This window comes from Sinocyclocheilus grahami, unplaced genomic scaffold (assembly GCF_001515645.1).
Source record: "Sinocyclocheilus grahami isolate Dianchi unplaced genomic scaffold, SAMN03320097.WGS_v1.1 scaffold715.1, whole genome shotgun sequence".
Lineage (NCBI taxonomy): Eukaryota > Metazoa > Chordata > Actinopteri > Cypriniformes > Cyprinidae > Sinocyclocheilus > Sinocyclocheilus grahami.
In genome coordinates, this window is record NW_015505894.1 from 296,726 (window position 1) to 324,229 (window position 27,504).

The 27,504-nt window shown below is 38.1% G+C and overlaps 1 protein-coding gene across 1 annotated transcript; it reads right to left on the reverse strand.

Annotated features, from left to right (window-relative positions):
- Positions 1 to 364: 364 nt before the first annotated feature.
- niban2b (niban apoptosis regulator 2b) lies at positions 365 to 26,726 on the reverse strand. Its single transcript, XM_016244354.1, has 14 exons — positions 26,298 to 26,726; positions 16,896 to 17,026; positions 16,376 to 16,504; positions 16,067 to 16,172; positions 15,363 to 15,530; positions 6,258 to 6,373; positions 4,805 to 4,909; positions 4,463 to 4,625; positions 3,569 to 3,756; positions 3,309 to 3,464; positions 2,397 to 2,510; positions 2,182 to 2,289; positions 1,985 to 2,096; positions 365 to 1,542 (listed from the first exon to the last, which is right to left on the reverse strand). The coding sequence occupies exons 1-14, from the start codon at positions 26,350 to 26,352 to the stop codon at positions 620 to 622; spliced, it is 2,574 nt and encodes an 857-aa protein (XP_016099840.1). The 5' UTR covers positions 26,353 to 26,726; the 3' UTR covers positions 365 to 619.
- Positions 26,727 to 27,504: the final 778 nt, after the last annotated feature.

A 27,504-nucleotide genomic window follows, 5' to 3' on the forward strand; every position in this document is an offset into this window, starting at 1 on the left:
CTCCTGTGCAGGGAACTCAACAGACTTCCTTGTCAAAAAGATGCTTTGATTCACCATATCACTGATGCATAAAACAAACCTCTATTAAAAAGTTAAACAAAATTCAGTGTCTTAAGTGTGAATTCTGGCAAGGAAGTACTGTATCATTAACAATAAGCATCAGATACGACATGCAGATTTAAATAAGGCACCACATACTATCATCACGAGGCAAAATGTGACTGGTTTCCAACGCAAAGACATCATTCTTCTGCACCACGCACAAATTAAATGACACTAAACTAGGAATGGAGATCTCTAATAAAGGTGATAATAAAGATATCGTGAACAGAAAGGTGAAGACATTTTGACCTAGGATGTGTTCATATTCGAGCCCAGCTCTAACTAAGAGTGTTTTTTTTTTTAAGTGCAATAAAAAGTGCGAGAGTGTGCATGCAAAAAGATATAGACAATAATGTCTATACAGTCAGAGTAGTGAGAAAAGTGTTTTACGGGCAAAAACGCCACAAAAAAAGCTCCCGTCACTCAGTCAAAAGTCATTTTAGAGCAGTGGGTGATGCATTTACTCACTGTTTACAGGCATAAACACACAGTAAGTGAACACAGTTCATGAGATATTTCACTGGTGATCCATACTTTCTCCCTTCCCAGCGTCCTCTCCGGTTTCAGAGTCATTGCATTCCTCCTTTCCCGCCTTATGCTCCTCCTCTGCTGCTTCATTAGTGGGTGACTGGAATCCTCTGTCGTCGTGCTGTGATGGAGCGATGGGATTCTCCGTGTGGGAGTCTTGAGTGCTCGCCATAATGTGATTTTCCTGCTGGTCTGATGGTGTCACTGCTTCCACTTCCCTTACCGGCGAATCCGAAGGCTTCTCTGTGCTTGAAATTGTATCTTTGTTTGTGTCTGCTGGGTTCAGTCGCGCCCCTTCTTCACAATTTGAGATGGCTTTTACCTCCTCGGCTGCAGTTTCCTCTTTTGAGGATGACGACTCTGCAGTTTTCTGTGTCCTGACTTCATGTTCCTCTTCCTGTACTGCTTTCTCGATTTCTTGTATGGCACAGTCTATGGCTGACGTGCTGTCTGTGCCCTGTAGTGAACTTTCTTCTGTGCTTTCTTCCTCTTTTAGTATACTTCTGTTTGTTGGTGGTTTGTCATCAACCGCATTTTTGTTCACATCCTCTTTGGTTCCATTGGGCACTTGCTTCTCTGACTTTTGGGATAATGAGGTGTCTGAACGTACCGCCGTCTCCTCTTCTGGAATATTGTCTGCAGCGGGCACTTCCAGGCATGATTCATTGGGCAGCACAGGGGCATTGCCTTCTATCTGGATCATGGAGACCACCTGCTTCATCCTGCGCCGTTTTTGAACCTCCGGATCTCCTGTGTTCTCTCCATCCATCTCCTCTTGGCCTCCTCCATATTCCTCAGCCCAGTCGATGGGAGGATTCTCCCCCAGCAGGTGAAGGTTAGGGTCGCTGTTGGTCAAAACGATGCTGTCTCGATACAGGTTGTGTCTCCTCTGGACAGCTGCTTCCTTCACAGCTGGAACATTGAAGGAAAGTTGATAAGGGCACACTGTTAGTATGAAGGTATTTTGTAAAAGCTTGTGAGAATTTTGCTGAAAAACCTGTTGTACACAATCTACCACATGCCTTGTGTATTTTGATAACTCATACTTAAAAGTAAAAGTGCTTTTAAGAATGTGATGAATAACTTTTATATTATAACTAATATTTCCAAATTAATGTTTTCTGGACAGAAGCAACTTGAGTTTACTTTTATTAATACATAATTTTTTTAGGAAAATCAACCATAAGCTCCTATTCAGACCAAAGGATGGAACCAAGTACACTTCCAACATTTTTTCTTTTCCGATAATCTTTGTTTTACTTGGATGTACATCACAATACACAATTTGATCACTACTTCCAATAAATCACAACTTTAAATATTTTCATCTTCTTGGTTTGTAAAGAAGTCTTACCCATCATTATATCTTTCATGACGGTGTGCAGCACCACCTCCTCAGATATGTTTTCCACCAGAATGAAACGAGAGAAATCCTCAAAAATGAGCTCCTGGAAATGAGGGAGTTCCTGCAAAAACAATATAATAACAAATATTTTCAGAGTAGTTTTAGATTGGATAATGCATTATTGCTTTACCAGAGTCAAGACTTACAGCAGAGCATGATGGGGAGAGCTGTTTCAGCATGTAAGGGATGAAAATCTGCAGAAGAGCCTCTCTGAAGAACTTCTTACGAACTGTGCTGCTGTCGTAGTCAAATTTCTGGACATCAAAGTTTGAAAAACAGTACACATTTTATAAATATTAAACAAGAACCTACTGGTTCAAAAAGATATTATATGATAGAGCAGATGGACGTTCTGTTTCACCTTGATGACACGATCCTGGCAGCGCTGGATGGTTTTACAGAAATCCTCCTGTTCCTGGCCCTCCAAACTCTGGTGCAGGAGCTGCTCAAATGTGTACACCGCATCATCCATTTGCTGCATGAAACAGATGATATCCTTAAGGCAAGAATACACTACATAACTTTTGCCCAGATTTTTGCCTCAATGTGCAGGCTGGAGGAGTCAACGCTAGTTTTTTTTTAGGGTTAGCTTTTGGCCAAGTGGGACAGGATTCATGGAAAAGGAATAGACGACTGTGTCCACAACTTTGAATAATTCTTGCCACAAGGGGGCATATTTCATCACACAAAAAGGGTAGGACCTAGTGGAAGCAACATTATTTTGATAATTCACAATGCAAGTTCAGTCATGCTTCTCCACTCCCTGTGCTTTGAAAATCTGTCTCTGTTAGAAAAATTTATTTTATATAAAGTGCTAAAGCATGATTAGCACTTTATATAAAAGACACACCTTATTTCTTTCTTGGGCTCACAATCAGCAATCATATGCTAGTCTTAAAACTGTAGCTATGTAATTTAAGTGACCAAAATTAGGTTTAACATCTCTACCACAAAAGCACATACCTCCTCAGGGCATACAGTTTCATACACCCCAAAACCACAAACCAAACCCTAAGTGGCATATAGACAAACACAAACCGCTTGTTTTGCCCACAAAAGTGCAATACCCTGTTAACAGAGACATTTGTATACTTCTTCAAACCAGCTGCAGTTTAACGAACCATCTTGATCACAAACTTAAAAAAAGTAGCTCAGAAGTGTGGTACATATTTGTACTTTGTACTGTTTTAGAGTACTTGCCAGTACTCTGGTTTTTGTTTAAAATACAAATTCTTCAGAGTTTGCTGTTGTTTTTGGTTCAAAGATGACTGACCTCTCGCATTAGGATTTGGGCTCTTTGGACAAACACGGAGGGGCTGGAAACGTCAAAGCGCTGCTGAAGACCCTCTAAACTCAGAGTCTCCACCTTCTCATAGCAGCTCTGCATCTTTACAGGATGGAAGGCTAGCATGGAGATCTTCTCCATGTGCTGGACACCAAAGGCAAAAGGGTTTTAAGTCTATACCAAAGTCATGGCTCAAGCAGCCTATTAGCAATGAAAGTGTAACAAGATGTCATGAGGGGGACTGTTACCTCTCCAAGTTTTTCCTTGTTGCCGTCATTGAGGAGGTTCTTGCTCATGTCTACCAGCTCTCTGAAGAACAAGTCTCGCACCTCAAAGAAGCCTCTGCTGGTGGGCTCCATCAGCGCGTCCAGGATTGAGCTGATGTATGGCTGGATACTCACCTTCAGAAGCTTCTCTGCCTTGGGCAGCACAAGTGCTACAGACAAAAAGAAAAATGCATTCAGTTGTATAATGACAAAATGCTAGGGATGTACTGATATTAAAATTCTGGCAATAAGCCAATATTTATTTTCATGTTATGGATGATATAGTATTATAATTACTACACACTTAAAACTACTTTGTTAAAAAGAAACAAACAAAAAAATACAAATTGATAGATTAAAGAAGTAAATGGGTTAAAGTGATTTTAAGGATCACAACATTATAGTGCGACTGAAGTACAGCATAAAACTTAATAAATATAGAATAAATGTTATATTATGTTTTAAAAAATCTGACATCATTGCATGTGCACAGCCACTTTAAGACATTGTGCTCTTAAAGGGTTAAATCTTTGCCATAATATGTTAGTGCTAAATGATAACCTAAAAATTAGGAGAAACAATTAATATTGACAGGAAGGATAAGCAGCAAAACATGTGTCATGTGAGCACCTCTGAAATCACGGCATTCTCATTCATCAATATCACTTAAGGTAAGCTGTCAAAATGTGACATCTGTCATCTGCCTTCTTTCATAATTCCTTGTAAACAATCTTCCTTGGAAGTGGATCACCAGAAACATGATATGATCCAATGTCAGGTTTCCTCAGATAAATGTTTGGCCGTTTTAATTCCAGATAAGCTACTTGACACCTGTGCCACTTTTAAATGAAGGAACAAATTGGCAGTTAAAGTTACTTCTTATTTTGCTGGTCACATGTTCTTTGGAAGTGATGATCTGGTCCATGTCAGTGCGGATGGTGGTTTCCAGTGGGGGGCGACCTGCTTCACAGCTCTGCACTACTGCTTCATACTGCGCCTGTGTCTGGCTCTGAACCAGCCCGTACACTGCATCTGATATCTGGCCAAAAATGAAACGGAAGCCACTGTAATACATCCAGGTTATTTTAGAAACGCTTTTGGGTTACAGCTACAGCTGTATAGTAAAGCTCGGACCCACATATTATAATCTGTTGTAAAATAAAATAGTAAACAAACAAGGCAGATTCAATGCTAGTAAATCAAAAATTTGTGACATACCAGTATCCAATTCCTCTGTCTCTCATGCATCTTGCCCTTCAGTTTGGGGGCAATGAGGTCTCTCATCTCAGGGAGGAGGGTCTCCATGACAAGATTGGCAAGGATCTGGGAAGACAATCATAAAACTGAATGTGTGTGTGACGATAAAAAAAACTCCACTTTAACATGTGCCTTTATTATAATCAACATCAATTCTGAAAAATCAAAGTTCTAAAACACTGCATGTGTTTTAATGACATATCCGGATCATATAGACCCGGAGGGTATTTATTTAAGATATAACAGGAAACCTGGCTTGCCTTGAGCACATTACAATTTTACTATTGCCAGACTGGTTTGGACACTGATCATATATCATTAAACTAGTTAATGTGACATCCTTCCAAAACCTACAGGACTTTAAAAATTAAGAAAAATGAACTTGTGTAGGCTTAACCTCTATCATTCAACTAGAAATACTGCGAACATGGTTTTAAAGTCACAAGTTACAGGAGGACACACTCCTATGACTTTCACATGATGTCTCTCTTTGTATTTGTTTCACTCATTCCAGAGAGAAAACAATGGCATTAAAGAACTCAGCTAAGAAGGAAAATAATACTACTGTGATACTGGCAGGAGGACCACATGTTTTTACTTTATACTTCCAAAATACTTCTTTATCAGATTATCTGGTAAAGCTGGTTAATTAGCCACAGTATAACCATAGTATAAATGATTAAATTGTTACAGATTTCCACTTCACAATGACAAAAGATTTCCCTGTAAATCAAGGTCAGATTCCACTATATTATAGTTGTATGAATGGTAATCCAGCATAATCTACCTATTTTATTTGCAATGACTGAGCAATATTTTATGGAGTACAGCTGATGGATACCTATAAACCCCTACCCTACCAGGAATACCATCCTCTCTTTCTCCGACACCCACAACAACTTTTCTACAGGGACACTTTTTCTACAGATGATTTGAAACGGGTCACTTCCTGTGAATCAAATTTAACTCTGACCTTCATCTGTATTCTATTATAATCCAAACAATTACTGTGTGATTTCCTTTCACCTTCCTACGCAGTGCCTTTAAAAAAAAAAAAGATTTGCTGTATATTTATCGTATGTAGGGTCACTTGAGATGCAAACAGTTATCACAGGAGTTTTCTATAAACTGAATTGTTTTTTGAGCATTGCTTAACATGTGCCCTAAAAGGCTTGGTAAAAATCTGCATTTATTTGTGAAGAAAATAAATAAATAAATACATAAATTAATTAATAAATAAATAAAGTGTATGTTTTATATATTTATTTATATTTTAATAATTTTAAATATTGTAATAAATGCATTTCTTCTAAAAACATTACTTTTATTTTGATAACCTCAAAAGTGCTTAAGAACCTAACAAAAAGAATCTAACAAGAGCTTCCCAGGATGCATAAAAGTATGTGTGTTTTACCTGTGGAGGCGTCCCACACATCATCTCCCAGGTTCCATAGTGACCATGGGCCTGTCGATAGAGTCGCACTGCATCGGTGAACGCGGGGGTCTGAACTTTACATTCCTCAGGCAGTCCTGAGCAGGAGAACAGAACTTTATCATCATCATCATCATCATATTCAACATATGCAAGCAAGTAACAAACCTTTTTATTTTTAACAAATTATCAAGAATCAAACGCCATTAGTTATTAATTTCTAATGACATCATAACATGGCACAGTTCCTCTTGATTTAGAGAAGTGAAAAGACCAAGTGACAAAAAATGAAAGAGAGGATATCTTTATATATACATACACCCACAGGCACATCTCACAATCATATTTCCCCATCAAACCACAGCCAGACTTCAATTTGCTTTGGTCACCGTGGTAAACAAGAAGCATTGCCTCATCAGTTACCATGGTATTTCCCTAAACAATGCCATAGTTACCACAGTATACTGACGAGTCTTAGAGAAATGATGTATCTGATGTGTGAATCGAACACAACCTATCTCGAGTTCAGTGCTCTGACAATCGGTTTCATATCTATATGTCAGTTATGATGACACACTTCTTGTAAAAGCCTCCTGTACATACAGCATGTGTGCACGAGTGCTTGAACACTTACAAAGAGAGGAAGTTTGAGCAGGCTGGGTGTGGGGGGCTGGAGAAGAACAGGCAGGAAGTCCAGCACTCCACATCAGCACAGCTTGACGCTTTTGTGAGTGCATGCACACATGGGCAAGCATGTTTATGAACACGTGCAGAGAGAACCAGAGAGTGTTATGCGAAAACAAGAGTTATGGGTCGTTCATTCAGGCATAGTCAAATAAAGTAAAAGTCAAGTAAAATAATAAAATAAATGTAAAATAATGTATATTCATGAACACAAAAGAAGAACTGGTGAGGTGTTAACAAAAACAAGCGAACATATATTATGCGTCACTTATTCTGGCACAGAAATAAAAGGAAAGAAAAAGCTGATTTATGAACATCTGGGGATAACCAGAGAAGTGTTATGCAAAAACTAGAGACCAAGCGTAACGGGTCGCTTATTCTGGCGCGGTCACCGTAAAAACAACTGATCTTAAGTCAGTCCAAAAACACCAGATGATAAAAGTACAATGAGAGAAAAATGAAGATCTTTGGTTAAGAAAAAGAATCCTCTTTACACACCCTAATAACCCTATGACACTAATGAGCTGATAAATACCTTGCACAACATGAGACATAGGTTGGAAAACACTAGGCTAAGTTCAAGCTTTGAGGCATCACATTTTTATCCCTTTTAGTCGTAATGTAACTGTGCATAAATACTCATTGTACAGGAGGAATTCAAATTATTCTGACCGTTTACGCATATTTGTGTAGCTTTTGTCAGGTTGTCAATCTAAGGCCTTTAAAATGATATTCAATAGGCTTTCAAAGAGCAACTTTGTGTCTGGACACTGGAGAGGTTTCAAACCAGCTGGACTTAATTCATTAACATGCCTGTAAACCTGTTCAGCTGCCTAATAAAACCTTCTCCCAAGGCTGACATGCACCATATACATAATAAATCTCTGTAGGACTTGTTGAGACACAGTCTAGCAACTTTGTGTAGGCCATCTCATGACCATAAATAACAGAATTAAGTAAGGTTTGTGACATTCGCAGAAGCTGTTTTGCTCCTTTTTAGACATGAAAAGAATAAAAGAAAAAAGAAAACTTGCTGAAAATGTATCCAACCTCAGGCAATCCAAGACATAAATTATTTGGAGAAATTTAGCATTACATCACTAGCTCATCTATGTTTTCTCTGTAGTAAATGGGTGCCGTCAAAACAGCTAATAAAAACATCACAACTATCCACAAGCAGACTTCAGTCCATCAATTAACATCTAGAAAAGTTGCACGTTTGTAAGAAACAAATCCATCAAGGCATTTTGACTTTAAACGGTCACTTCTGGCCAAAATTCATAACATTTCCTCCAGTAAAAAAGTCCCTCCCCTGTTGTGCTGTCACATTCAAATCCACTGACATGTTTGTTTAGAACTGATTTTGCTTGTAAAAATGTGCTTGATCTGTAATGATTTCAGATGAGATAGAGAAAGCATTTTAGTCTGAAGCAAAGGTTTGAAGTTAAAAACATCTTAATAATGTATTTTCGGTAACACTTTACTTGAAGGGGTGTGCATAAGACTGACATGACACCTTCATAATCATGACATGACACATGTCATGAATATGAAGGAGGTTTTATGCATGTTTATGACAACTGTCATTAAGTGTCATTCGCTCAGTTATGTCATTTTTAATGCAAATATGACATTATTTGACCTAACCCTAACCTAACCCTACCCCTACCCTTACCCCTAACCATAGCCCATAACAAAGACATCTCAAACAATGTCATCTTTGCATTAAAAATTACATAACTGAGCGAATGACACTTAATGACAGTTGTCATAAACATGCATACAAAACCTTCATATTCATGACATGTGTCATGTCATGATTATGAAGGTGTCATGCCATGATTATGAAGGTGTCATGTCAGTCTTATGCACACCCCTTCAAGTAAAGTGTAACCGTATTTTCTTTTTACAAACACAAAGTTTTCACTCCATAAGACATTAACTGATGGACTTAATCATGTGAATTAGTTGTCTTTAATCAGCTCTCATTCTGACGGCACCCATTCACTGCAGAAGTCCAGAGAATCCAATGAAGAGATGTAATGCTACATTTCTCTAGATCGATTCCAAAAAAAAAGAAACAAACTCATCTACATCATGGATGGCCCGATGGTGAGTAAATTAATTCAAGCAAACTTAAATTTTTGGGTGAACTATTCCTTTTAAAGCCTCTCTCGCCCAAGCCAAAAATCACACAGGGAAAATCAGACGAACAAAACAACGGACAGCATGGTTAAATTGCCATTGCATTCCAGACTTTACTGGGCCACCAGTACAAACAGATTGCTCATGACAGCACGAGCCTGCAGAACTCAACAAGCCAGGATACTTAATGCAACATCTAGTATAGTACAGTAGAAATGGTTTCTCCAACAGCTTTATAATTAAGTGGTTTTAAACACTGTACATGTAAATGATGGACTTCCAAAAACATGCTGCGACTTGTCAGGATCCAGCCCTGATCTTACTCTGTTCATGCACGCTTGGGTTTACTCCTCTGGGCATCCAGTCACAGAATAACACCAACCTATTGGATCACTGCATGTTCCTAATGTCCTGACACGTTTTAGGACACCGATGAGCTGTTATAGGCAATATAATATATTAAGTTACACATCCCATTTAGCTCTTTATGGAGAAGTGGAATTTGAACCAACACAGTTCTGACACAATGCTCACCCACAACCATATCGAAGACATGTGCCTGGCTTATGTTTTCAATTTAGATGCTTTAATTCTCAGCAGATGTTGTGACAAATAAATTCACAGTGCCCAAGAAATAAAAAAAAACTTCTGTTAGAGTCATATAATATCAAATAAAGAAAGAGACATTAGCTACGGAGCCCTAAAGGGACATGGTGGTGGGGAAAAAATTAGAGTGAGTGAAAAAATCTGGGGTGGGAGGAAAAAATATTTTTTCAGATTTTTTGCGTTCTCTCGCAAAACTTTTGCGGTCCCTCGAGAAACTTTGCATTCCCTCGCAAAGATACTTGCGTTCCTTCACAAAACTTTTGCATTCTCTCGCAAAACCAGTTGAGTTCGGACAAACACTTCCTGTTTACTTTACAGATTGTAGTGGTTCATACAGCTCCATACGTTCACAATGGAGCGGTTCATAGAGTTTTATTTTGAACTTGGACGAAATAGTCAGTGCATGCTTATCAAGGCACAGTTTTGGGACATTCTAAAACGCTTAAAGGGGTCATACGACGTTGCTAAAAATTATTTTGTGTATTTGGTGTAATGCAATGCGTTTATGTGGTTTAAGGTTAAAAAAAAACATTACTTTCCACATAATGTACATCATTGTTGCTTCTCTATGCCCCGCCTTTCTGAAACACGTTGATTTTTACAAAGCTCATCGATCTGAAAAGCGAGGTGTGCTCTGATTGGCCAGCTATCCAGTGCGTTGCGATTGGCTGAATACCTCAAGCGTGTGACGGAAATGTTACGCCCCTTAACATACTGTGATGTCCTGTGTCTCGGCGTGACCAGACAAAACCAATAAAACCCATTACAAATTAGGCATTTGTTGCACCCAGTGGGGACATAATTACTGATTATAATGACTTACACAGTCTTTTTATGCATTGCGTATTGCGCTGCGTAAACACAAAACCATGTCTGCATTTGTGATCGGAGAAACAACAAACAACAAGCACTACTCTACACTGCTCAAAACTCGCGTTTGAATCGTCAGTGGCAAATTCTTTAAATATAAAAAACGTACTTACAGGCTGCGAGTCAGAAGCGCCAGACTGTCCTTGCAAAGTTGGAACTGCCCCAATTTATAGAAACAGACACTGGCATTTAGGGCTGGGCAAAAAAAATGATAGATTTTTCGATTAATAATTTTTTTAAATGACGTCGATTTGTTATCGATTCTCAAAAGCCGCGAATCGATCTTTTCTGGGATTTATTTCAGCACACATTTAAAACAAGATCTGATTAACGTGAATCTTATCATTAGTCTTCTCTACTAGATGTCACCCTTATTTACCTTGCGCGATGTTACAACAGAAAGCCTGTCATTCATTCAGCGCTTATCATGGCCATACGCGTGATTCGCAATGCTCAGGTGAAGTGCTATAGTAATACTATAAATCTGCGGAAGAATTTGATATTACGCATAAGGCGCCATGATTTCCGCAATGAATGAATGAATGGCAGATGGCGCGGCGCACTGTTTTGTGCACACTACACATACTAAAGTGCGGATGATGCTCGCGGTGTTTTCAGCTTCTGCCATCTCACTATATGATGATATGAACACGAATGTCATCTACAGCTGCTCTGAGAGCCTCATGCGCATATATTCATTGCAAACAGCACGGCCTGTTCATTATTAAAATAAAACATAGAATCATCAATACAGATAAAATGTTACACAGTCAATTTAAATAGTCTGTATTATAGTCTGTGCCTTACAGCGTGATCCACTCCAGTGTGGCACATTTTTGTTCATTATGATTTTTTTCCCCCGTCGATATTGGAATGTACAACTATAAGCAAAGCTGACTGTATTTGAACTTGAGTCTTAAGTTTAAAATAAAACTCTATTAACTGCTCCATTGTGAACATATGAGCTGTATGAACCACTAACTTACAAGCTGTAAAGTAAACAGGAAGTGTTTGTCCGAACTCAAAGTTTCTCGGGTGAATGCAAACGTTTTGCGAGAGAACGCAAGAGATTTTTTTTTCACCACCATGTCCCTTTAGGGGCTCCGTAATACGTCCACTTAACTACATTTAAATATTATATTGATGGTCAGGTTAAAAATAAAAAGTATCCTGGTTTGACTAGGAAATTATTTTGTTTACACAAATTTGTTTTAAACCATTATATTATATTTCACATGTAATGTCTATTAAAATCTAATACATTTTTAAATGTATATATTTTACATCATGGTGTCATATGCTTAATCAGTACTGATTTAGGCTTTAAATACTCAACATCAAATCTACTTTACTTTGCGACAGAAATCACTGATATTAATAAGTTCAGTAAGTAAATTCATTCGGTGGATTTTTCAGATGAAACCAGTAACTAATGAGTTTTGAACCATTAAAAGAACTGGCTCAGAGTCATTTGTCCATGAATCAGACCACACTGGCTGAATTTTGTGTTTCTGATTTACTAAAAAGAACTGGCTCAAATTAAATTTTTGTTGCGAGTTGTGAATCAAAGACATGACTTCTTGTCATCAGCTTTTCACATTAAATTTGAACTGCAAACTTATTTACACAACTTGGATTTAATAAGATTATTTTTGGTGTGGAGAAGTAGATTTAACAGCAGCAATGCTAAAAGTGTTGCAGGAAACACTGCTATTCACAAGCTCACAAAATTATGACTCCGTACCAGTACAGTACTTAACATAATAACAGTACTTACATAATGAACGTGTGATTTTGACAGGTTAAAGGGAAGGGTAATCACATCAGTGGTCAAATTATGAATAACAGCCATTTACGAATTACTTAAACCTACACTCCTTCTGCAGCGCTTGCCTTAAACTGCCATGGTGACCAGGTACATACTCACAGAAACAACATCTTTTCAACCAATGAATCAGACCAAAGTTACATAACACTACAAAGAGTGTTTGTTCTGCTGTTAAAAGCAATCAGTACAGATACTGAACTGAGCACGGCGTTTAGATAAATTCCAGAAATTAAGCACTACAGTTTACTGCATGCTTCACCCATCACCTATCCACTCCTATTAGTGTCTGTGATAAACAGAGAGAAAATTTTTTTTTTTTCTTTGTAATGTCAAAATGGTCACGGTCACCTCTCTAGAAGTGCAGTCTCCACTAACATCTAATCTTCTTATTAAACAGTGAGAATGGAAAACGACAGTCTAACGTATTTTAAATATGTCACGGAACATCTTAAACAGACTAATGAATAGCAAAGAACTTAACCAGAACTGAACCATCCCTTATTTGGGAAAAAGGCTCTGCAAATATGCTTGCATTCAGAACATACTACACGCAGCAGGGATTTGGCTCACACACACACACACACACACGTTTTCAGATGGCCGCCTTAATACCCCAGGGGACATTACTGCCCTCGCCACAAGTGTGCATTCCCTCTTGGCAGCCTCCCATCCAAACTGAATTATGGGTTGACAGCCCCAGCTGTGACCACTCTGGAATCTGGACTACAGCGGAGAGAAAACAGCTGTGGAAGCCATCATAAGATGTCTATGAGACATAGAGATCCACCTCACACCCAACAACTACAGTACAATACCTTAAGTATAATTAGACTGAATGCTACAGTAAAAAACAGCCAACTTTAAATACCATATTCAGCAAAAAACTCCAAATGGTTTAACAATCAAATTATATGTACTTTTACGGTAAACTACTTTTTTATTGTTTGTGGAAGTAAAAACTAAGAATTACAGTGAAACAGTGAAAATGACCATATTCAGTAAAAAACTCCAAATGGTTTAACAATCCCATTATATGTACTTTTACTGTATATTACAGTTTATTTTATTGTTTACTCAGCCCGCCGTGTGTGACGCTGACTAGAAATCAGTGGTTAAGTTGCATTTACAACACTGTTCCAGAACACTTCAACCCAAATATTCAGATGTGTGCAGCACATTTTATGAAGGACTGTTTCCTGATCCTGGTAGAGTAGACTACAATGCCGGCTGTTCTGACTCGTTGCTCCGGCCGGACAGGGCATCACAAACAATATGGTAAGGGGCGTAACATTTCCATCACACGCTTGAGGTATTCAGCCAATCACAATGCACTGGATAGCTGGCCAATCAGAGCACACCTCGCTTTTCAGACCGATGAGCTTTGTAAAAATCGACGCGTTTCAGAAAGGTGGGGCATAGAGGAGCAACAATAATGTACAGTATGTGGAAAATAATGTGTTTTTTTAACCTTAAACCGCATAAACATTTCATTACACCAAATAATGTTCTTTTTAGCAAAGCATATGACCCCTTTAACATTACTTAAATAAATCAATGTACTGTAAAATACACTGTACAGGCACCAGTGCCGTCCCACAATGGCGAAAACATTGGCACAGTTTTTTTTTTTTCTTTTTGAGTTAACTTCTAGTAATCTAATGCAATTTTTTAACAATACATTTAACATTTTTCAACTGTGTATAGTAACAGGTGACAAAACCATAATAAGTTGGGACAATCTTAACACACATTTCAATAGACAAGTATACTCTTGTTTGAGTGGCCTGACAAACAGCATATCAAATAATCTAACAATGACATCACTGTGAAAGAGCGAAACTCACAGTAACAATGAACTTTCTGATAGCCCTAGGCATGGTGTAACTATTTTTACATGAGCAAATACTTGACTAAGATTTGTAAACTTAAATCCAAGCATATCGTCAAGAAATACAACCAAGATTTTTGCGCAACACATATGCGTCCAGCCTGGGAATTGACTTCGACTAGAATTATGCAACAAATAAAGGTCTGCTCAAAGCACATTTTATTTAATGGGCATAAACAAAACACAGAAAGTGACATTTATAGTGAAATACTATAATTTCTGCTAATTATATAAAGTTACAGAAGCTCTACAGAATAAACAGTCATAGAGCTCACACACAGAGAATGAATTTCCAGCTTTCCTATGATCTCATCTGACTCTTTTTACAGCCTTGAGCTGCAAAATTCTTTCTATTATCAAACAGGCCAAATGAATACCATCAACCGTGCCAAACGTTCCGCTCGAGTTTCCTTTTTGATAAAGTGATGTCTAAAAGAGCTGATTTATGAAATAGATCAGTTAATCTAACAGAATAACAATCACTGTAATGAAAGCCGAGTCATGCCTTAAATGTGTGTCTGGGTGTTAAAGAGACAGGGGAACGTGGACACTAGCCCGGCTGTTTTTAAGAACAGGGTTAATACCAAAGACTATAGAATACCCAAGACGTGTCACTCGTATAGTTTTGAATGAGGAAAAATGCAATGCTCAATATGACCGCTCAATCGCAGGAAGCCCCGCCTTCTGAATGAAAGAGCCAATCGCTAATCGGTAAAGTCAGAGCGTCACTGCAGCTGCTGTTAGAAGTCCCGGTTGCTATAGAAATAGTCAGCGTTCTGAGACGTGCGCTTAGGACTGCGCATGTGCACTGGCTGATCTAGCCTGAAAAATAAGCTTTTTATAATGCTATTTGAGCAAAAGTAACAACATTTATGACACAGTTGTTTTCAGATTTCACCTGTGATTTCAAATATGAAATTTAATTGTAAGCTTAGTGAACAGTTTTGGAGAATTTGATGTTTCCCCATTCAAAGAGATAGGAGTTGCACTTGCATGCCCAAGAGGCGTTTCAAAGATGGCCGCCGAGTGACATGACTTGTCTTAAAAGAACTTTGCTAATACTCACCATTGTTGGTGTGCCTGACACAGTCTTGAAAGACAGCGTTCCACTTTTGCTGCTCCTTCTCCGTCACCACACAGAAATAGTAGTGACGAGCATAAGGATGCCAGAGAATGAGGGGAAACTGCGTCGCACATTTCAGGAATGGAGAACTGCCAACTTTAGCTTTTACACCTGCAAAACGCATGTTACATGATTCAATATTCTATTAAAAGCGGCCTTATGAGAAGATCTCCATAGTCATACAGCTGCACAACATACAAATATCACAGCCCATCACTTTACATTCCATTTCATAATTTCTTATCTAGACTCTGGCTCAACTGTACTCTACATTTATTTAAAAGGAAGGCTGCAAGTTCAACACACACAAAAAAAAATTTTTTTTATTATAGCAAGGCACTTACAGTGGGAGTACACGGGTAATAAATATTTGGTTTTAAATGTCACAACCACATGAATTAAACATTCTACATGTTCACATGAGTCTTGTGTGATAGAGTCGTTTACTGACCTTGACTGTAAAGTTATCTAATCTTTCAACTTCTCTGCCATGACAACATGACGCTAGTAAAAGCCAGGTAACCAGTAACTTTTGCTTAGTTTTATAGAGTATAGTTTTCCTTTGGGAAAATTCCTTAAGAACTCTCTTCCTCCCTGAGGTTTTCCCATCTTTCTTTTTCATTGTCCTCTCACTCTTTCAGACTGACCTGGTAGGCTGGTGTTAAGGAGCTCGAGATATTCTTCCATAGAGGTCAGGACCCTGTAGCCAGCACAGATAATGGTGCCTTTAGGATGCAGCCCTCTGTCATAAGCCTAAATGAAAAGAAACATAAAAGAAAGCTGTTTTATTTCAAATGAATAAATGACTAAAAAATATATATATATTTAAAAAAAAAAATTTAAACCTATTTATTCATTTAAACTTCTGGAATCATCAAATGGTTAATGGTGCCTTTAGGATGGACGATTATCAGTCAATTCCAATTTTTTGCATTTTGTTTTATTACACTCATTACCTGTTTGTTTTCATAAAAGTTGATGTTGTAGGAGTCAGGAATAAAGAGAAAACGATTCCTCCATTTTTTGTTCTCTTCTAGATACTGGAACAAAGCACCTGAGAAGATGGACTTATTCTTTAGAGGCACCTAAGAAACACAAGAATTGAAATGTGGTTCAAATAAGGTATGGTTTAAGCAGAGAGACAGTGAGAAAGAGACAGTTGTCTCTCTATTTTCAGTAAGGACCCAGCACCTAATTATACATTATGTAGAGAGATGTTAAGACTGGGAGTACTTAATTTGTGTTTACTTTGCCCACCCAGTGTGTCTGTACTGTGATAACACTAAATAAACAAATCTATGCGTTTTCAAACATAGCAATTTTTTCCCCAATTCCAATCTGGTTCGACATCACAGACCACCAGGCCTATGAGAAATAACCCTGATTTAATTAGTTTCACTTGCACCTTTAAAAAAAAAAAAAGAAAAAAAGAAGAGACAAATAGGGCTGAAAAAGAGGAATAGAAAAGGGCTTTACCTTCCTATGCAGGAGCTGATTCTGAGGTCCTCCTCCACCCTCAATGTCAAAGCGCATCTTGTTAAAGAGAGCAACTGCATACTGCTGCTCATATAGCCGACCAAACTCTCCCATCAGCTCCCCTGTCCGTGCTAAGAGACACACACACACACACAATTAATGATTATACATAGAACTCAAACCACCAGCATGATTATTATACATTACAAACAGTATTATATTATAGATAAGTTTTAAATTAAAAAGTAAGTTATAAATGTCTAACGTAAAAAGAATGTTTTCATATTCCAAACAATAATCTCAATCGGTCCATTAGTTCGCAAAAATACACTTCACCAAAAAGAAAAAAACATATCTTTAAATACACCTACAGTTAAAGGAAGAACTGGTAATGTATAAAATATGCACATACCAAATATGATCAAAACCCTTGTGAAATATATATTAGCATGACAATCGCTTAACCAGCCTTTTTATCTAAACCTCTGATATTCCCTTCCAAGTCATATCATGCATTCCTGGTAGGTTTCCATAGTAAGTGTACTACTATAGCCAAATAACTTAACTCAAATAAAATACTATATTATACATTCTGTATAATAATAATAATAATAAACACTGATAAAAAGTTATGCAAACACAGCAATAAAAAAAATTACAATTAAATAATAATAATAATAATATTATATATATATATATTATTATTTTTTTTATTATGTGAAAGGCAGTTCCATTAAGATTTTACATATTGTATGCCAATGCAGGCCTACAACAGATAGTTACGGTACAATGAATCAATGGGCATTAAACATTAACAACAATTCACGCCAAGCTCCATGTATCTGATCAGAAGAGGAGATTACAATGTTTGAGCTTCACTGCTTTGTCCTTCACATGCATGTATAAGCAGATCAACGCTGCAGTTGGCACAACAACAAAGACAGCTCCATTATTGACTGCTTTCTGGCGGGATGTTGTCCAAATGACTATGTAGGGCTTGTTGTAAAACTTTGGAGGCATTCAGTCTCTTGGAAAGACTGAGGGAAATGGAACAAAAAAACCAAAACAAAAACATTCCTGTCCGTTTGCTTACAAAGCGAAGATGCCATTAAATTAGAGAGGGGAATGGAATATAAATCACTTAGTAATGATCAAAGAAAGACGATAAACGTAAAACTTAGTTATCTAATTGCCTTTGAATGTCCATTGTGATTAGACTTAAAGGGTTAGTTCACCCAAAAATAAAAATTAGCCCATAAATTACTCACCCTCAAGTCATCCTAGGTGTATATGACTTTCTTCTTTCAGACGAATCCAGTCGGAGTTATATAAAAAATTGTCTTTGATCTTTCAAGCTGTGTAATGCCACTCAGTGGGTGTTGCATGCATGCAGTCCAAAAAAAGTTAAATAAAAAGCGCCCATCCATAAAAAAATGGTCTCACATGGCTCCGGGGGGTGAACAAAGGCCTCCTGTAGTGAATCTATGCGTTTTTGTAAGAAAAATATCCATATTCAAAACGTAATAATCACTTGAATCTAGCTTGCGCTCACTGTTGTACACGGAAGCAGCTCCAGGAGCATGATGTAAGACATTGGCTTTGCGCATGCGCCGCTCAGAAGTGACGAACGCGGAAGCGCAGGGGAGAGATCCAAACAAAACAACGGTCACTTATTAGAAGTACAAAACAAGGATTTGTAGAAGAATGTCGGAGGATTTCGATATAAGCCAAGAGGAGACTGGTTTTCCTTTGCTAAAGTAAGGAAAATTTGCTTCCTTTGATCCTGTAAACAAACGTTGGTTTTCACAAGACTCACAAGCGCAACGCCGACCTCATACGTCATCCGCTCGGAGCTGCTTCCGTGTAGGACTGTTGGCGAAAGCTACATTAAAGTGATTATTACGTTTTGAATATGGATATTTTTCTTACAAAAATGCATAGATTCACTACAGGAGGGCTTTGTTCACCCCCCGGAGCCGTGTGAGACAATTTTTTATGGATGGGCGCTTTTTATTTAACTTCTTTTGGACTGATGCATGCAACACCCGCTGAGTGGCATTAAACAGCTTGAAAGATCAAAGACAATTTGTAATAACTCAGACTGGATTCGTCTGAAAGAAGAAAATCATATACACCTAGGATGACTTGAGGGTGAGTAATTTATGGGCTAATTTTCATTTTTGGGTGAACTAACCCTTTAAGTGAAATCACCTGCAAATTAAAAATAGCTCCAGTTCCTAAAATAAACATACAACTGGAATAACAGTAGGGGATATTTCAAGGTTATATATGATTGCTATGACTGATAAAAATTAAGTTTCATACAGGGTGAGACTCAAACAAATCAGATCATACAGTTAAATGCTCAAGTTCAAACATCAAAGCAAATTATAAACAGGCCTGACGTATAGCATTTACATACTTCAGTCTGCCAAGTCAAATGCACACATGTAGGATCACCCTAAACGTTTCCCTCTCTGCATGCGTATGGTCTACACTGCAGAAATTAAAAGTCTGTGGAGCTCTGCTTATGATTTCTCCTGACCAACTCTCAATCTATCATATTTGGCACATAAAGCCAGAATATGTAATTAAATGAACTGCTAAAGCCATTAGGCAGTTGTGCAGCCAGCACTTAACAGAAGGGAATGTGAAAAAGGAGACAGAGGCTCAGAATAAGGTCAACCTGACCATCTGCATTGTTTTAAAAAGTACCATATTAGAAGCGATGGGAAATACGTGATTAAATGAGAAAGTAGCCAATTTAAAATGTATTAAATAATATAGTCTATAAACAATTATTTGCATGTGTTGTTTATTTGCATTGTTTTAGCACCTGATGAATCACAAAACTACAAACTTTGTTTTGAAACAAAAACTAATTTCTATAATAGCAACTTATATGAATATAAATATATCTGAATATTAAAGGTGCAGTAGGAGATCTTGGAAAATGCTAACTTTAGCCTGATAGCACTGAAAGCGAACGTCCCACCCTCCCTGCAAATCGCTGTCCAAAGCCACGCCCCCTGAACGCATAAATGAGAACAGACCAGACTACCAGAGACAACATTACTACAATACATCATATGTCATTCACTGGTGAGAAAACGTTATAGTACAGTTAGTAAAAGTATTACAATACGAAGGAAGATCAGGTTGTTGATGTTTGCCTGCCATTATCGCTCTGTCTGCACATCGTACGTGAACGCGCTGATGACGACGTATCCTGTCTGTGCGAACCGGGTGCTCAGAGGTATGCAAATACATATGTTGACAGGCAGGTAGGAAAGCCAATCAAAATGGTCAGAACGAGTGTTTTGATTGGACAAACATTTCTTGGTCCTACACCTTCCACAGAATATATAAATACACAAATACATTTAGACAACTTAACTTAATGATTGCTATCGGGATGTGAAGAGACTTTCAGCCAGCATAACAAAAAATGTTTCTAAAGACAATCACCTATACTGCACCTTTAAAGATACTGCCCATTTCAGGATTATGGGTAGTGTAGTTATACACGTACAGACAGTGATGGTGGGAACAGAGCTGACTGTAAGGGCGGTGCAGTTGTTGCTGCACCATTGTTTGCACACCGATCAGGCATCAGTCTTTTACAAACACCCTTAGGCAGATACCCAATGATCTGCTGCCATGCCAAATCATTCCAGACACAAAATTTCACAATCCCCATCTCATCACAAATCCAACGAACGAAGCTTGCTTTTCTTAGTAACTGATTTCGACACTAAAACAAACATCTCAGTACTGTGCATGAAGCTGAAGGTGGGAAAGAAATCTATCCAAGCTCTGCTTTGGTAATGTGGAGGTTGGGAGACAGACACTTAAAGAGCAGTTCCACTAGTGAGGATAATTACAATACCATCATGCCGACCACACAGGGGGCAGCTGGCCTTCAGGGGGGTGGGGAAAGAGGAAAAGGAAGTTTCTTTGGAATGTGTCCATGTCAGAGCAGACGAAGTGAAAGCTCTTGAGAGGGAAATCTGGGAGCTCAGATCCTGGTACTGACAACAAGAATATGCTATGGAAGTTCTGGGAAGGAAAAAGGTAACATGACCAAATAATCTCTCCAGGCCTGGAAATGTCAAGTTGTTAATGACCATAGGAGACTTGCAGCATATACGATGCATGGAAATACTTCACACATTACTATACATGTCAGAATGCATTTAAAATAAAAAAGGGTGCTAACAGAAGACATTTCTTTGAGAGGTTGAATGAAAACAATGGTTATGAATTAGGCCCCGGGTTGGGACGAAACCACAAGATAGAGGGCATGTGCATGTTCATGTGAATCTATCTAAGGCTGAGAGCATTTGTGTATGTGTGTGTGTGCTCTGTTTGTTTATGAGTCACTCAATGAATGAGTCTCATGTGATACTTGGTGCCATGCCTTGTTCCTTTTTAATTTCATTACAAGCTCAAGAACAAATCAAGTTAGCATTACCGCTTAACAGCCACTTCAAAGAGAGACTCCGAAGCCTCACGCTGAAGATACTGCTTGCACTTCATTAGCCAATGAAACAAACTATAACCTTAGAGCAACTCAATTACACTTAAACAGTGCAATCAGAAAAGTCTTTGTAAGGACTAAGACTGCATCTTTCCTTTGTTTGTTACATTCATACAAACATAGTAAGCGTGTCTGCTGGAGTCATTCAGGCTTGTCTAGTTGAGCTCACAGCAGGAAATCCCAAAACACTTGGATCATGGTCCTCTTTGATTCCTTCAAGAAGAGCATGATCATGGATCATCCTGAGTACTACCTGAATTCTTGATTTTGATAGGTTGACACACTTCCCAAGGGTAATTTTCTATAATTGCACAGAAATAATGCTGACAGCATTATAGTTACATATCACAATGTTCTTCTTTGAACACTTCTCAAGTAGTAATGGCAGCTTGGGCTGTGCCTAAGCTGCCTGGTTTGTACATATTTTTAATTGACCAACAGTTCCATTGGCCCTGCCACAAATTTGATAAATTTGTATTTTATTGTGTCAGGAAAAAAAATAACAGTTTATTTTAACATTTAAAATAACCCTTTTCTATTAATATATTTTAAAAGTTCATTTATTTCTATGATGGCAAAGGAGAATTTTCAGCAGCCATAATTACAGAACATAACTTCAGTGTCACATGATCCTTCAGATATCATTCTAATGATTTTGCGGATGACAAAAACAGCATTTGTTTGAAACCGAACTCTTGTTATATTTTAAATATATTTGTTGTATAATATTTTTTACTTCATTTCCAAAAATATCTTACTAACCCCAAAACTTTGATCATTAATGTATGATATTTTTCACTCAGCATTACATTTGCTTTGGTATATGTGGAATAGCTGATTGCAGACTGCTGAATTATTGAAATTTTAATGCACACCCCTCTTCGTGGCATGGCCAAATTAGCATCTCGGGTGCATTTCAACATGATGTGCTCCTCATCTAGTTTATAAAACATTCCATTAACATTTCTAACAAATGGGTTTTGAATTTGAATTTGACCGCACAAACGGTTTAGATCAATTATATTGCCTGATTATATAGTACTGGTTGAGAACTGAGCTTTTGAATTCCTGGAATTTATGGAAATACTCTCAGGGATTAGTAACAGTGCAGATAAAATGGGAATTTGGAAATTGTTAGATGCTTTGTTTAAGGACAAAGTGGCAATGCTGTACATCTCCTTTTTAATTTTTTTTAAAATAAATTCAAGCACAATACTTTAGCAGTGGTTTTTGATGATCTGTTGCTATACAGTAAGTGAAGCATCCATGTGATTTATGAACATGCTGTGTTCATCGTTTGTTTTAATTGTCCCGAGAGCCTCATTGGTGCTGAGTCCAACATTGAGCAAGCCTGATGTTCATCATGGAAAATTCCCATTTAAACCTACAACATAAGAAGCAAAATTTGTGTTTCTTGTTTTCCCCACAGTGACACTGCCATTCCAGCCAGATGATTTTTCAGACTAACTTCCCACTCACTTCCATGTTTGCTTAAATTCCAGTAAGTTTGGTGTATGACTAAGAATTGTTCACTTGAGAAGAGGATCAGTTAGCATTAGCAATATGATAGGGGCTACATACACGCTATTGGAAGTTGAATGGATTGTTTTTAGAAAATTTCCACTGTGTGTTCTACAACTTCCCAAGAAACACCCTTCCATGAACACTAAATTAAAGCATTTCCTGCAAGAGCCCCCTCGTCCCCCCCATCTACTCAAAACAGTGGTGTGGGGGTGTCATTTACTTCCCAAACGTCACCATCTCTTCAGCATGGAAGACCTGACCCAAAAACCATGCTTCAACAAACATAAAAATACCATAAATTTAGAATGTAAAATAAACATTTGCAGCTACTAAATCTGTCAAACATTTTAAACTCAAAGATATGAGACAGGAAGTGCCGAGGTCATTTTATTCCCCACCCACTATTTTGAGAAGATGACTTCATTCATTCTAGACTACAGGAAGGCAGCAGGAAGTTCGGGGAGGAGTTATATGAAACGTAGTTTGCGGACCAGTGTTGGCAAATCCGCGATTGCCGCCGGTTGTTTTTTATGTCAGCAGGTTGAAGCGACCCCAATAATGTGATATTTAGGCCCTGGAATGTGAATTGTACCAGGAGAACACCGCCAAAAAAAATGATTCCCCCCCCGAATGCGATTTTTACTGGGGGACCCCCTCGAAAGCATTTGGGCTATTTTCAGGCTAGTTTTGAGTAGTAATTGGGCGGGTTTTGTAGCGAAAACCTGGCAACCCTGCACCAGACAGAGCTGTCGGCGATTCTTCCTATTGTAAAGTCATGCAGTGTGTAACCTCCTGTCATCGTTCCATCGCGCAGTGTGAACACAGCAACAACTGAATGCTACCCCAGATAGTCGTTCAGTGTGAAACCAACAGTGATGCGACGTCTTTGAAAATCGTGCAGCGTGAACTCGCCATTACTTGGACACTTTTCAGACTGGGGGACTCCCTCTTTACTGACAAGAGAAAGGTGAGGTCATACAGTCAACAACAAACAATAGCCCACTGTAGATGTTTCATATTGTCTGACAAGCTGACTGCATATAGAGAGATTCTACTACAGTTCCACACATTTTTATAGAATCTGAAAAATTAAGTCAGTCACACCCCCTATGAATTAGCTTATGAGAGTAAGCATACACGGCCTGCTGAACAAAGGTTATCTAAATGTTGAGTATGACAGATCATCCAGGCAGCCTCCTTAATGCTGTTAGGCTCTGCATGCATTCCTGAGATTCCTTATCTGATGTGCTTTCTCTTAAAATGTGCAAAAGGAGAGAAAATGGAAAGTTAACAGTTCTTTCTTGCATTTCTCTAATCAATCTCAGTATCAATTTTATCTTACAATGATTCAAAATTATAAGCAGCAAAAACTGTGCTTTTTATTTTCCCACAGCGACACCCCAGCCAGATAATGTTTCCAGACTAAATCAACAAATAAAAGATTTACATTATCCTTTGAGTTTAGTTAAGGTTTTTAAATACAAAATTTCTCCAGTAGTTAAAGGGGTCATATGATGCTATTTTAAAAGATCATTATTTGGTGTATTTAGTGTAACAGAATATGTTGACATGCTTTAATGTTCAAAAAACACATTCTTTTTCAAATACTGTACATTATTGTAGGTCCTCTATGTCATTTTCAACAAAGCCCCCTCCTTTGACAAACGCAGTCTGCGCTGATTGGCCAGCTGACCCAGTGCATTGTGATTGGCCGAACACCACAAGCACACGTCGGAAATGTAACTCCCCTTACCATAATCGCGAGCTTCAGCTTTCAAAGTAAATATCAAGACAGTTAATAATGTCATTAGTTTTACCATCAGTTCAAGCCCGAAAGACAGACACAGTGATGATGCAGTACACAAGCCGCAGTTAAGACAGCTGACGTGCTATGATTTCTAAGATTTGAGACTTTAGTCTTTGCAACTTTACATATCTTTATGCACCAAGCGCTTGTAACACTCCAAAGAGAAAGGAAAACTTGAACTCGCACGATATGACCCCTTTAAAAGTAACAAAGTAGTTAAAAGGGTCAGAAATTAACCAAGACTCATGCAAAATTGCACAATCACCCAAAAACAACAACAACAAAAAAACCTCAGATGATATATATATATTTTTTTTTCACTTTTAATAAATTTAATAGCTTTTTATTGTAGACCTGGATTCTATTATAGGATTGTATTATTTGGGTTTAGTGTCTCTACAGACACCTGTAGCCGTTAAATATCTGTATTTACTGCATTATAAAATAAGGTTGCACAAATGGAATGGTTTTGATTGAAAACAACAACAAAACAACTGAAATCAGCCTTGAAATACTGAACGCTGAAGCAAAATCTCCAACAGCCCATGGAACAGATTACATCTCAACCTATTCTGACCATATTGCTATTTGATGCCGATAGGACTTCACAGGTAATAATACCCACAACTATTCAAACTGACCATTTAAGTCAGTTAAATGACTTGTTTGCACATAAATGTACTATATGTTGTGATTTAACTTTTGTATTTGTTCCTAAATACAAAAGTTATCTTCTGGCACTGGTAGGTAATCTTCTGCTATAGTATCCACAGTGAATGTCAGCATTTACTCAAACCACACCTGACCACAAAGCTCTGCAGAGATGCAGGCCACCTGGTCACCCACACGAATTTATTTACAATTCATTTGATTTTTTTCATGATTTATTTAAGATATCTACAATAGTGTGTGTTTTTGTTTGTTTGTTTGTTTATTTCTTAACGCCAATCCAGCATCTATGGCTATATTCACGGCGAGAAGCAGTTAATCCATACACAAGTCTGGTCTTTACACACAGGTCCGGGGACAATTTAGCATGTTCAATTAACCTAACCTGCATGTCTCTGGGCTGTGGGAGGAAACCGGAGCACCCAGCGTAAACCCATGCAGACTGCACACAGAAAGGCCTCCTGTCCGTGCCGGGGCTCGAACCGGGGACCTTCTCGATCAACAATAGTGCAACTCACATTTATCTTGTACATCCTAATGGAGCAGCATTATGAGTTTAATCCTCTTTCTATCTTTTTTTCGATTTTTACTAATCATACAGTGATTATTTATGCACCGTGTTATTTAAAACTTATAAAAATAACATGAAATACTGTGCCACGTCGCAACAAACTTTCTCTTTAGTGCGGGAACGGCACAAAGTTCATTATCCCACGTTTACTTTTTGGGGTAGAATGTAAACCCTTTCACCCAAAACCCAAGCACTGGCCGCAACACCATATTTTGCATACCAAGAGTATCTATCACGTCTTGCAACTAATAAAGCATCGCGGTTAGCAGACAAGTCCATCAGAGCGCTTACCTGTTATAATCTCCCGTTTAGCCTCGTCCAGATGAGTTGAGATCAAATCCCCCATCGCGCCGCTGATAGTAGGCAAATACAGCTGGATCGGTCAAATTCGTCTCTGAGGAGCAGCTCTGTAGTAGCAGCAGGGCGCTGGTTTCTTATGATAATATATGAACTGAAGTTGATTTTAGCGGCTCCTCCCTCTTTTTACTCAAGTAGTTTGAACGCAGGAAGAGTAGCTGGAGTTACACATAGAGTTGACAGGCACCGCGCTGGATTAAAGAAGGTTTAGTTTTCCATAACTCTTAGTGTAATGCTTCTTTAGTCCTGTGCTGAGTGTGCTCGGTTTCTGCGTCAAAAACACACGCTTCTTCAGGAGACTCGTGAGCGTGCTGAAGGCAGGGTTGCAGGATTCTGAATTCACCTCCAATTAGAGGCGGGGCTGTGCGTGCATTCTAAGCGTTATGACTCTAAGAGCGAATCAAGGGGTTTGAACAAATCTGTGAAATAATCCTTCCCATGTACTGACTCAAGTTGTTCACTTTTGGAAGGGCATTTCCTGACTTCAAGGACTGACTATAGTATGAGAAAATAAAGGTCACAAATAGCACATCAACAAATTTAGGCTAATCAACGAGGCATCTCGTTATGAATGTGGGCAAATTACTTTAAAATTATGGACTAACTAGTATTATACACAAAAAGGGGGTATAACGACGTAATTGAAACTCCTAATTAAGTCTATTGTCATTGATTTTTTTTTCAATAGCTTAAAGTCAAGCCTAAAATCTTCCGAAAGATTCAAAAGAATCACTTAGATGAATCAAATTTCTCACCACTATATGCAGAGCTTGATTTTTTTAGGCATACAAGAAAATGTATGCAATGTTCCGAAAATACTATAAATAAAGCATACGATTGAATTTAACTTTACTTAACTTTTTTTTGTTATTGTCTGCGATACTTTGCTGTAGGAAAGATAAATGCAAAACAGCCCTGCTTTATGTTTTTTTTTCATGCATGAAATAATAAGCTAAAAATATCATTTGATAGGGAGATTTAAAGAATTTTAAAATAAATGAGTGAAGCATTTCTCTGAAGCGGCCACTTGCATTGGGCAGAATAAAAAGACGATGTCGCCCTCTAGCGGGCGCTAGTGCTCTCTTCTGGTATCCTTTCTTACAGAAGCACAACTACAGTAAATGCATTGTAACGCAATTAT